Source organism: Charadrius vociferus, unplaced genomic scaffold (assembly GCF_000708025.1).
Source record: "Charadrius vociferus isolate BGI_N301 unplaced genomic scaffold, ASM70802v2 scaffold105, whole genome shotgun sequence".
Classification (NCBI taxonomy): Eukaryota; Metazoa; Chordata; class Aves; order Charadriiformes; family Charadriidae; genus Charadrius; species Charadrius vociferus.
Genome location: NW_009648543.1, coordinates 1864647 through 1876931, shown reverse-complemented (window position 1 = coordinate 1876931; position 12285 = coordinate 1864647). Strand labels below are relative to the sequence as shown.

The 12285-nt window shown below is 38.3% G+C and overlaps 1 protein-coding gene across 1 annotated transcript in view; it reads left to right on the top strand.

Moving 5' to 3' along the window:
• The window catches only part of TBL1X (transducin (beta)-like 1X-linked), a 180474-nt gene that overhangs the window by 158232 nt on the left and 9957 nt on the right, over positions 1 to 12285 (top strand). Inside the window, exons 8-11 of the mRNA XM_009885959.1 lie at positions 4516 to 4657; positions 7533 to 7596; positions 7700 to 7797; positions 9350 to 9410. Coding sequence (XP_009884261.1) covers positions 4516 to 4657; positions 7533 to 7596; positions 7700 to 7797; positions 9350 to 9410 — 365 coding nt within the window. The remainder of the gene's footprint in view (positions 1 to 4515; positions 4658 to 7532; positions 7597 to 7699; positions 7798 to 9349; positions 9411 to 12285) is intronic.

Below are 12285 nucleotides of genomic sequence, written 5' to 3'. Positions count from 1 at the left end.
ATCATGGTCCAGTGACCCAGAATGTTTCTGAACATGCTTGAATTTCCCAGTATGGAAGTGGGTGGAGTGTGAATGCCAAGTTTGCCAGAGCCTTGAACTCCAGAAGCTTTGCTAGTTGAATTTAGGATGCTCTCTCCGCACATTCAGCTGCTGCTTCCAAGAGCGTGCTCTGTTCTGTTACATCCAGCCGTGACCTTCAAGTAATTCTTGTAGCCATCAAGCAGAGGGACCTGGCTTCATTCCCAAAACCCAACAGTAGGTTTCTTTGCTTATCTTTGCTGATCTATACCAGCCCCTTTCACACAGGGGAACTTTTTCTTTTGCAGAGTGCTCTGTGCACCTTCGCTTTCCCCAATCAGCAAAATAATTAGCCATAAAAGCTTTATCTAAGGTCTTTCAGTTATGGCCATGTCTCTCAGAAGCAAGAAAAGATGTTTCTAGACCATCTCCTGTCATCATCTCTGGGTTTATATAAAGCTTTGAGTTACTGTATTCCTCATATCAGTGGTTTAGGATCCATTGTGAATTACCTTTCTGAATAATCCTTTTGAATTACCAGGTTAGGGGTGTTGATTTCACACACCACCCCTCTAGTTGGTGTCAGGTGTTAATTCTGTTAACTGTAAGTGCTTATTCATTAGCAGGTGACTTCATTGGGGCCAGTGTCCTCATTGCATCAAATCAATTAATGCAAAGCGGTCAGCTATTACAGAATCAGTATCACAGAATGGTAGGGGTTGGAAGGGACCTTCGGAGATCGTCTAGTCCAAGCCCCTGCCAAAGCAGGTTCAGCTAGAGCAGGTTGGACAGGAATGCATCCAGGCGGGTTTTGAATATCTCCTGAGAAGGAGACTCCACACCTCTCCGGGCAGCCTGTGCCAGTGCTCTGCCACCCTCAAAGTAAAGAAGTTTCTCTTCATGTTGAGATGCAATTTCCTGTGTTCCAGTTTGTGCCTGTTGCCCCTTGTCCTGTTGCTGGGCACCACTGAAAAGAGTCTGGCCCCATCCTTTTGGCACCTGCCCTTTAAATATTTAAAAGCATTGATGAGATCCCCTCTCAGTCTTTTCTTCTGCAGGCTAAACAAATCCAGGTTTCTCAGCCTTTCCTCATAAGAGAGATGCTCCAGTCCCTTGGTCATCTTCATAGCCCTCCACTGGACTCTCTCCATATGTGGCCTCACCAGGACAGAGTAGGGAGGGAGGATGACCTCCCTCGACCTGCTGGCCATGCTCTTTTTAATGCACCCCAGGTGCATTAGGTGAGGTCAACTTGAATAACCTATTGAAGGTAGCAATGTTGTAGAGTCAATGGGACAAAGATCTCTCCCTAGATACCTCCAAGGCACTTCCCTCTACTGACTGCCTAGGAAACATAAGCGCTTACTGTAAGACACCTGCTTTGTCAAGGAAAAGTTAGGTGTGTAAATTATAAGGAGTTTCATTCCCTTTATGCTTTTAATGATCTCTTTTAAAATAAAATGATAAAAAGTCTAACCTATTTCAGCCAGAAATGTTAAATACACATTAGCAATATTGCTTATCAAAATAGCAGTGATTATAAGACTTGCAGCTGAAGATTAGAAATACCAAGGTTCAACACCCGTCTTGCAAATTTCTTTACCCAACTGCAGCTGGTTTGACCTCTCTGCTGGCAGTTGTGGAATGGAGATTTTATACGTCACAAATAAAATTCTGCAAATGTTTGTCCACCTTGATTCATGATTATACCGGGACTGCACAGCATGAAATAAAATTCTTTCAGAACCAGCCTTCCTAAAATTTGGCAGTACTCTACCATGGTGCAGAACAGTATACCTATTACTCAAGTGTTCATGACTTGCATGTTGAAATGAGCTGCTTTATCATGCAGATAGAAATGCTTCTGTGAGCTAAGGAGATTAAATATCTTTCTGAATTGTGCTTGAACTGTGGTCCTTTAATAAGGCAGGGTTCACTGAATCATTCAACAGAAATCAGAATACTTTCCAGAGCAGAGAATACTCTTTTTTTTTTTCTGCAAGCAACAAAAGGGAAGACACACAAATACCCCTGCCACACACTGGTAGGCTTATAAAGCCTCTCGGCAGGGACACATAATAGCTTATGTAGCCTTAGGAAGAAGAAAATGGAAAAACAAAATTAAAATACTGGAAAATAAGATTGCCCAAGCATTGCCAGAAAACTGACTAAATAGAACTGTTGAAAAACAAAACATAACCCTTTTAGAACTAGCAAATAGGACATTGTGTTTGATAGCCAAGTGGCTGAGTACTTTATTTACAGGGTCCAATAACAAACTGGATTATTACAATGAGGGCAGGAGTGACCTGGAGTCCTATATAGTGGAGAAGCCAGCGCTCAAGGAATTTCCTACTTAGCATGTTAACCAGTAACCCAAGCCTATGAAAGACTTACTCCTGTTCCCGTTATTGTAAATTATCACAAATAATAATGTTCCTTAACTTCTGAACCTCATGATTAACTTTGTTAATTTTCTAGCCAACATGTGCAAAATTGTTGTTCAGTTTTCCAGACCTCTGAAAAATAAGGAGATATATTACGGTCACAGCTCTGTACGGTGGCAAAAATTATCCTGATTTTATTTACTTCTTAATCACTAAAGTGAAAGATTCGTGCCAAAAATTACAGTAGCTTGTGGTTCGGCTGGCAAAGCCCTGGCCAGCCATCACATCTGAGCTTGACACAAAGGGTTCAGAGGAGATGGGGGCACATTCCCCAGGCGTGCCATGAACCAGCAGAGCTCAGAGCCACGGCTACAGGCAGAGAGGTTTCTGCTTTCACAATTGAACTGTTGTTCATGTTAAATTTGGCTAAATTGTTGGTAAAAGAATACACGAAGATCAATCAAGTTTGATACTTAATTGATCAATATTTGCACTCGAAGATGTGTGAAGTGTTTAAAATTTACCCGGTACTTTTAGTATAAATAATTAAAATGTTTTATTGGTAGGGGAAGAGAAAATTTAGTATTCTTTTGTGGTAGATTTCCTTTTCAGTAAAACATGGCTTATCAAAGCAAAAATGGATCTTAGGTTTTTAGTCTTTCGAGAAAGACTTTCTCCTTGTTAGTGTCTAGGAAATGAAGTTTTAGTCATTACTTTAAAAAAAGGAAAAGCTAACACGTCAGGTATATCAACAATGAAATTTCATCTTGACTGTATGAATTCTTGGAAATATAAGAGAGATCCTAATTCTCCTCCAAGATTGTACTTACTGCATGTAAATGAAAATTACCCTGTGGACAAAACAAGCAATCCAGGGTACTTTGATTGTTTTGGTTGTTGTTATTGATTGTTTAAAAAAACCAACAGGGGTGGGCTGGGGGAAAGCGAGAGACAAATCCCAATAAACTAGAAAGCGGAATATCTTCCACTCCATTGCAAATTGATTTCTGACCTCAGAGACATTTTTCGTTGGAAGAAAGACTTATACAGAGAGAAAATAAGTATATTATTTACAAGCAGATTATGATAACCTCTTCACTTCCTCCTCACAACTTTTTCTAGACAAGATCAGGGTTTCAGTCTGCAATAAAAACATCTCCCTAGAAAATATTTGGTCTATAAAATAGATTAAAATCCTGATGGTGTCTCTGTCTTGCTCTATTATGTCAATAGTTATTTTGCCACTTTTTCGGGTGTGAGCTAAGCAGCCAAGCTACAGACTGCAAAGGACCCTGTAGACGTGAATCTAAAAAAAGAAATTAAGATTAATTTTAAAAATGAATTTAAATTACCTTTCTACTTTCCTAATCTTTAGATTCTCTGGTTTGATTTAATGCCGAGAGGCTGTTTTGCAAACAGCTTCTGTCAGAGGCTGTGTTCTGGTCTGTCCCGAACAGAGGTACCTTATGAAAGGGCCGGGGCCAAATCGAAAGCAGCCTTAAGTTCACCTCCTGCTCCTGCCGTAGCTGTCAGAGGAACCCAGGCAGGACCAGGGAGGTGGCATCACAGCACCTTTGGCACACTGATAGACATCCCCTTCCCCGAGTTCCCCGAGGCTGCTGCTAAGGTGACACGCAGCACCTCTGCAGATGGTAACCCTCCAGGTCTGTTCAGAACATACTGCATCTCCGGGGGAGCAGGGACTCGGTGAGCCATTGGGAGCTAATGGGACTGTGCACGCTTTTTATGTGCACAGCCTTTGTGTTCCTGTCTTTATGGGATCTCCACATGTTGAGTTCCCCCATACTATCTCAGTTACAGCGATATCAACTTTAGATATGAAATGCAAAATGTAGAGAGCAAGCAAATGTATTTTAGGTGAAACTTTTCTGAATTAAGCAAATGATGATGTGGAATTAGATGATATGTACAATTTAAATATGTGTTAGCTTTATTTAAAAGGTATGCGGAGTGCAGGAAGTGTTGGAAAGAAAAATTACTTTTTAAAGGCTGTGATGTTCTCTCAATGAAAACACAAATAGAGGTTTTTACATTGTTTGCTGGGTTGGCACCAAAAGGAGTTTTCATCTCTGCACAATTGCTTTTACAGATCTGGAGACTCAACGGCCAGAATATGGAATCTCAATGAAAACAGCAACAGTGGGTCCACTCAACTAGTTTTGAGGCACTGCATAAGAGAAGGAGGACACGATGTCCCCAGCAATAAGGATGTGACTTCATTGGACTGGAATGTAAGCTAACTTCTAAGACTGTGCATGGCTTTTAACTGTCTAAATTTAATTCGGAGGCAATTACAGCTGCTGCTTCATATCTTTTATATCTGAGGTGACCAGAAGCTCTGTCCTAACCTACTGACCTCTTGTTTCAAATACCCATAATAGGCTGAACTTTCCCCTATATGCTATAATTTTCCAGGACTCTTGCCATCTTCAAGCTTAATAATGATGTATTTATATGTCTGGTTTAGGAGCATGGGTAAAAATAAACTTAGCCAACTTTAAGCATGAAGATTAAATAAGCAATCTATGTAGTAATGAAGCTTGATTAATAATGTATTTGCATCTCATAGTTACTTTACTTTGGCATGGAAGGAGATATAAGCACCAGCCAAGCTTTTTGTGAGGTTGGACTTTCATTTGAATTATGCTGTGCGTAGCAAAACACGTTCACATTATTGTCTTTATTTCGATAGGAGCATATATAGTCATTCTCTCTTTACCCACCCACCTTCTGGGTGGAACTGTTTTGCCTGATCCCTTTTTTACTTTCATCCAGCAAAACTTTCTATCTTAGATAATATGGTCCTGCACAGAGAAGTCTGAAGTGAGCAGAGACAACAGGTATTGTTAAGAATCTCCAGTGTCTGGGCAGTGTCTTTGGGCAGGTTTAAGGCTGCTTCATGTCTCCTTTCTGCCACCAGGCATTGTCCAAAGAACTTATAGGACCTTGCAGGAACCATAATTAATTTCGAGATCACTTGCATTCTGTCTGTTTTGCTGGTATTAGTACAGACAGAGTGATCGCATTAGTCTTGCTTTTGTAGGAAACCAGATTAAAAATTAAGTACCAGAAAGGATTTTCAGCAGTTACATACCATCTCAGTTGCTGGCCAGAGACCAAGATTTTGATTAATCTTTACTGCAATATTATTGTCCTTTAGGTGAGCTAGGTGCTTCACAAAAGTAAAAGATAATGCCAGTGCACAAATCAGCTTCCCCTATGTATTTTATATTTGACACAAAGAAAGAAATTCGTGAATAGTACAGAAAGCAGAGGTAGGTTAACAAAGCAAATAAAGATAAAACCCAAGAATGTCCGTTGCTTGTTTCTTGTTGATATCATGGTGAAGAAAAATAGTTGGGAAAAAATGAATTGAGAAGTAGGAAAAGAGTACTTGAAAGAGGAAACCATGCAGAGGTGCAGAACGGTTATGAGACAAGTTGTCCAAAACATACAGGGTGTCCTCTAGTAGTTCCTGTAGTAGTTCCTTACCTTTCCAGACTTCAGTGATCGCTGATACTTCACGTGCATTGTGCTAGTAATTCATGTAAGAAAATGTTCCTAATTTAAACACTTGAAGTGCTTCCAACTTACTTTGAGTTTTCCAACAAATGTGAATTACCACCAACAAATTTGGATAAACTGTGCTTTTAGTCCCTGAGCTTTCCTTCATTTTTCCCTTTTTGCTCTTAGCACCTTTGTTCTGATCAGTGGTCCAAATAAGTGTATATCACAGTGAAGTTGGCTTAGGTTTTGCTATTTTACCCCCTACATCATTATACATTTGAGTTAAATCTACAGCTGCTCTGACTCACTGTTTTTGGAGGGTTGGAGTGGACATATGTTCTAAAGGATTATTCTATGCTTTTTCCTAATTTTCTATTCATGATGCTAGCAATGCCATCTGCCTTTATTGTTTATTTAGAACCACAATATTAATCATATTTCACTGAAATTTTCACACTGCTGATATTAAATTGGTTCTTCTCTGGTTTATGTGATTTATGTTCTAATAAGAAAGGTTATTTCTAGAGGCCGTATTCACATCATGACCTTTGGTACCAAGGGTAGGATTCATCTCCTTAGATGAAACCATCTAAACTAGTGATCTAGACTCCCTCTAAGTCAGCAGAAGCAGAGACATGTGTCTTTGTGCTGGTCTGGGCACAGTGTAAAACAAACGGGATTATGAATTACACACCAGAGGCGGGTGATGCTGTTAGTTATAGACGGAGACTAGGTTACTCTCTTAAACTAACTCCTAACTTGTAGATGTCTGGAGATAAATGGGGTGAATCTCACTCTTAATCCAGGTGCTGAAATGTTCAAAGACTGAACGCCCAGCTCTAACAGTACCTATCTCACCAGGTTGTAGAGTTGAGTTCCTTTTTAATTACCCTTATTCTGGCCCAATAACTATAGCATTGTTGGTTGCAGAGGAGGTATCCTTCGGAGAAGGGCTCCCGCCAGCAGAATACATCTAATTTGTTGATCACAATTCCTGGGCTTTTTTTCTACTAACCAGGACCCATGAATCCGGCTTTTCTCAGGCTGTCCATCATTGCACTGTGCCCCTGAGCATGTGTTGGAGTCTGTGTTTAGACAAGTAAGAAGCAGCTTCTTTGTGGTAGATAGCATTGAAGGTGTTGACTATGAACATAGGCATCTTAGGTGTTCAGGTCCTTCTTTCAAGTATAGGTGACTAAATTTCACTGAATTGGGATTTAGTCAGGATTTAGACTATCTGTTGATGTTCTATAGGCTCTTTGTGTCTAAGAAGTACTATCTATTTGTTATCTGGAAGAATCCCATAGAATTTATTATATCTTATTTTCTTTTTCTAATCCTTTTCATGAAATTTCTCTTATCTGATGGTTTAGCCCAGTATTTCACAGTATGTTAGAGGGTTTTATTTCCTCTTTGCTGACTGCAGTAATAACCTTTAGTTTAAATCACAGTATAAGCTGTCTCAATGTGTGGACGCAGATTTCCCATAAATCACAATGCACAAACCTCAAAAAAAAAAAAGAAACAAAAAGAAAAATGTTCATTGTAACAGATTTCATCTAGTATTGACCTTTGCCATTTATATGTATATCCCAACAGAGTGATGGAACGCTATTGGCTACAGGCTCATATGATGGTTTTGCAAGAATATGGACAGAAGATGGTAAGTTAAACAACATTTATTGTTCTTAAGCATCTAACAGCAGTGAACTATAATTTGACAAATTTGTAAACAAATTGTAATATTCGCCTTTTCTTTATTCCAGGTAACCTTGCAAGCACCTTAGGTCAACATAAAGGTCCAATATTTGCCCTGAAATGGAACAAAAAGGGGAATTATATTTTAAGTGCTGGTGTTGATAAAGTGAGTTTTAAAAATACATTATTTTAACATATAAATGTGCTGACTGAGTTAGCTTGTGTTGCTGAATTGTGTAAGATTTTTTTTCCTCCAGGCATCCTGGAGAATTTACTTTTCTTTAATATGTTCTAGTGCGTGTTTAGTGCACATTTTAGAGGCTGCATAAATGTGTACTATTTTTATGTAAAAGATTTTACTTTAAAAAAACAAGTCCACTTGCCCCCTGTGTAAAATTGCATCTTAAATGTTTCTCAGTTAAGGAAAGAACTGTTTCCACTACTTATGTTTATAGTTTTATCGACTATTTCCAGGAAGGATATGATCTTAAAGATACTTGACCTTTTAGCTTATCTAATTAGTGAAACACTTATATTTGAATAAAATATATATGACTTCCTATGCAAATACGAAAAAAAAAATATGGTAGTTCTGAACTCCAAATCAAGCAAAACATGGTAGTTTCAGCTGAGTGCATATTAGAGATTAAAATGAGCAGATGACTGCTGCTGATGAGCACCGATCCATTAGAACTGAAACTGGAAAGTACACAGCATTCATTGCCTAACTTTCGATGTCTAAAAATTAGATGTGTATGTCTTCCTTGGCTTCCTTTATACAATTCAGAGAGAAAAATGGCACTTCCAAGTGATGAGTTATATGGGCTGTGATGCAGTGAGACGCAGTGACAGTGCTCCTCTCCAGCAACTGACAGAGGGAGTCTAGGGAGACTAGATGAGGCTTGTACATCTGATTGTAGGCTACATGAATCTCTATATTTTTACATACTTGTTAAAATGGAAACTTAGTTTTATTCCTTTTAATTCTGACTTATATTCAGCTACACTTGTCTCCCAAAGGTAGTTCCATTATTCTGGCAAACTTACATTCCAAATAACCGCAGTGATTCTTTAGATGATCCATTAACAGCAAGATGAGGCATTCCTAATTTATTTTCTGGAAGCGTAGACTCCCAGTACGTAGACAATTCGCTAAGAAGGTGGTATTGACCTCTACAGGGTGGTTGCTTATGTGTGCTGTGGGTATGGATTAAACCTGTAGTAAGCAAATGACACTTAATTCTGTCCTACCACAGTGGCTATAAGTGATACCTACTCTGCTGATAGATAAACATTTCACTTGGTTGTTTAATTGTTAGAAATGTAGTATCACGTAGTTTTTGAATACAATTCAATTTACATCTTTGAAAAGGGGAAAAAGTATTCTTTGAAGAAGATAACTGAAACAGCTGTAACAAAATGCTTTTTAGAAGTGCGTAGTGCTGTCTTCTAGCATTATTCAGACAGAATATGCCCATCCTTAGTAGTTATATTGCTTCGTCTGTAAGGGTGACACTTCCTTATCTACACTTAGATTATTATTCTGTAACGTTTGGAAGTGATTTCTGTTTTTTCAGCTGTTCGGCGCACAAGGCTCTGCAGTCCATAATTTTCTCAGTCCATCTTTTAGAATTTCTCCTCAGTGAGGGTGCTCTCTGTTTGTTTTCTCTGAGCTGAACAGTCACTAATCTTTTTTTTCCCCCTTCCTTCGGATGCAGACAACAATAATTTGGGATGCTCACACAGGAGAAGCTAAACAGCAGTTTCCTTTCCATTCAGGTAATTTCTGTATAACTCTTGTTAGTAAAATGAAACGTAGTTTGTGACTTTGTCAATGTGATTTATCCTTTTGTAAAAATTTACCTGCCAGAGAGAAGTTTGATCCAGGTTTTTTGTGCTTTAACTATCCTGTGTATCATGGCTTTTGGGGTTTATTCTTTTTTCAGAAAGATTGGGTCCTGTGAGAATCAGCTTAGAAAGTCAAACTGGCTCTAGGAGAGGATTTGTACACCAGCCATGTCTACCTAGCTGCATGATTCTGTCGTTATCTACGAGCTTGAATAGTACCGAGTGGTGATTTATGAAGAAACTTTTCAGTGGAAGTGTCTGGGGTCTCTTCCACTCTTTCTGCTCCTGTTGCAATGAAGTTTACTTGAGATAGAAGCAAACAGATCTGTCATGCAGCTTGCATTCACCACTGCAAGCATGAAGGTCCTCAGGAATTTCTTAGCTTTTAATTTTGACTTTTTTAATTTTAAGTTCTTCAGCATTTGCGTTCTCTGATTATCAGAAGTCAGTTGCCAGCCCTGAGTTTCAAAATCTCGCAGCACCAAAACTTTGCTTGGATGGTCGTTTGTAGATCTAGTCTGCTTCAAGAAGACAGGAGATGTCACAGATACTGAGTGATCTTGAGTAACAGGCAATCATTGATGTAATCTTAAATTCACCTGAGACCAGGCTTGTAAGAAACTGTAGAAGTTGTCACAGCGAAGTATTTTTAAGGGGCATAGTCAAACTGAGTTTAAAACCACCAAAACATTCCACATTCTGATGCTAGAAATGTTCATCTTCCTGTGTGCTCTCTGTAACTAATTTATTTTTTTTTAATACAGTGGGCTTTCCACAAGGTGATTAATGGTGTTTAAAAACATTTATTTTATTCATTTTAAAATGTTAATTTGCACATGCTTTTCAACTCAAGTTCTAGTTGTTCTCATTCTCACATTTTCACATATGTTACTAATATGCAGTAGCAATTGAAGTGGTTACTGAACAGAAGACAAAAAGTATGTGCATGCACACAGCAGATCCATACTCTACATTTTTGTCACTCATCTTGCTTATTAATTCAACTGTCAGTTTGGAGGAGTCAGTGTCTGCTGACAGATTTTCTCACTGTGGCATTTATTTATCTATCATAATTGTCCCACAAAAGCAAACTTTGCGCTGTACAGCAATGTAGTTAATGAAACTCTTAAGCCTTCTAATCCCTAACTATTGATCTAAGTTGTTGAAGATTCAGAACTTGGTTGCCCTTTCAGAATCATGTTCACTGACGTGTAGCTGTTTTAGCAATGATGTACATCAAGGACGTATCACTCCATTCCCCTTTTAGCAAGTTGAAAACTGAAGTACGTCTTCCAGTGCAATATGCCAATGTCCATCTGCATTCATTTATTTAAAAAAAAATCTTTTACGTCTATGTCTTCGGACCATAAGATGCAATTGAAGTGGAGGTATGGAGAGGCTAATTTTTTTGATTATTTCATCTATGTTTTCACAAGGAGGTAAAGCAGTTTGTAATTAAGGAAACTGTTGATAGGCCAAAAGCATATGTCAGACAATAAGCCCTTTAAAATCAGCTGGAGCCTTTGTCCTCATGTAAGTCTAAAGCCACAAAGACCTTGTCCTCCTTGCATCACTTACTCACCAGAACAAAGTAACAGCGATTTCCTTACCATATCTGGAATGTGAAAATCTTGTGTACACAAGGATTAAAGGTGGCATTTTAACAATTAAAAGTCTAGTCTAGACAGACTACAGTTCCTTTAACGCATACTTGTGTGATGTACTTCTTTGCATACTTCTTCAAAGTCCAGAGATAGCTAGCCTGGAATAACATCAATTTTTTACTCTCGGCTGCTTTTCAACAACTTGTTTAGCTTACAGCCATATGGACAAACTGTCATGTTAAAGTAAGGAAGTAAAGAAAGGCTCCTTTGTGAAGGTCTTGAAGGCCTCTATATCATTGATGTTCCCATGTGACTTTAAGGTTTTATGGTGTAAATATGTTAAGTATGTGGATAAATAGCTTCTAGGGTTTCATTATTCTTTGCAAAACTATGAGTCATCATAGGGTATTTGATTAAAATATGTATTCACAAAGCTTTAAAGTGGAGTGAAATAATCTAGTTTTCACATCTACTGATAGATGGGGACTGATGTCTGCGCATGCAGGAACAAATTGGTTAAGTGATGCAATAAGAGGTATTTGTGTGACCCAGTTTTAGACATTGAAGTGCTCTGAATCACTCCCTGCAGACACTTAACCCTCTCCACTTCTGAGATCCTAATTCTGAATCACACCTAAATTTGATCAGAAAATGCTTGATTAACTGATAATTATTGTAACGCTTTTATTGTTGGTATTAATTTTAGCTGTGTTTCTTAAGGGTTTGTTGCTGCTTTTATTAGATGACATTCTAATTGGTTTTATGCAATTGGCTAGTATCCTGTGGTTTTGGAGACACTTTGGCAATTTGATTACTCGCATCAAAAACCACGTTTGGTTGTTTCCAGACCATTTTCTGTAGTTATTTATCCAGCAAACATATGATTAAATATACCAATAAATGAATCAGTATTAATTATCAGCACTCTATGATTCAAATTATGCTGCAATGCGAATCCATCGCTTTAAGTGCCAATAGCACTCAGAAAATTACTTTTCAACTCATACATATCATACTAGATATTAGGCCTGAAGGCATATTGCTGTTAATGAAGATAGATTTTTGTTTGCTCTGAAACAGTAGTACAAATCTTGCAGCATAAAAATAAAGACAAACAGGCGGTTAGAGAAACAAAATCCTTTTCTGTTTCATGATCCTTATTCATGTTCATTGGAAATGTCAGAAGTTATCTGTGTTCCTTA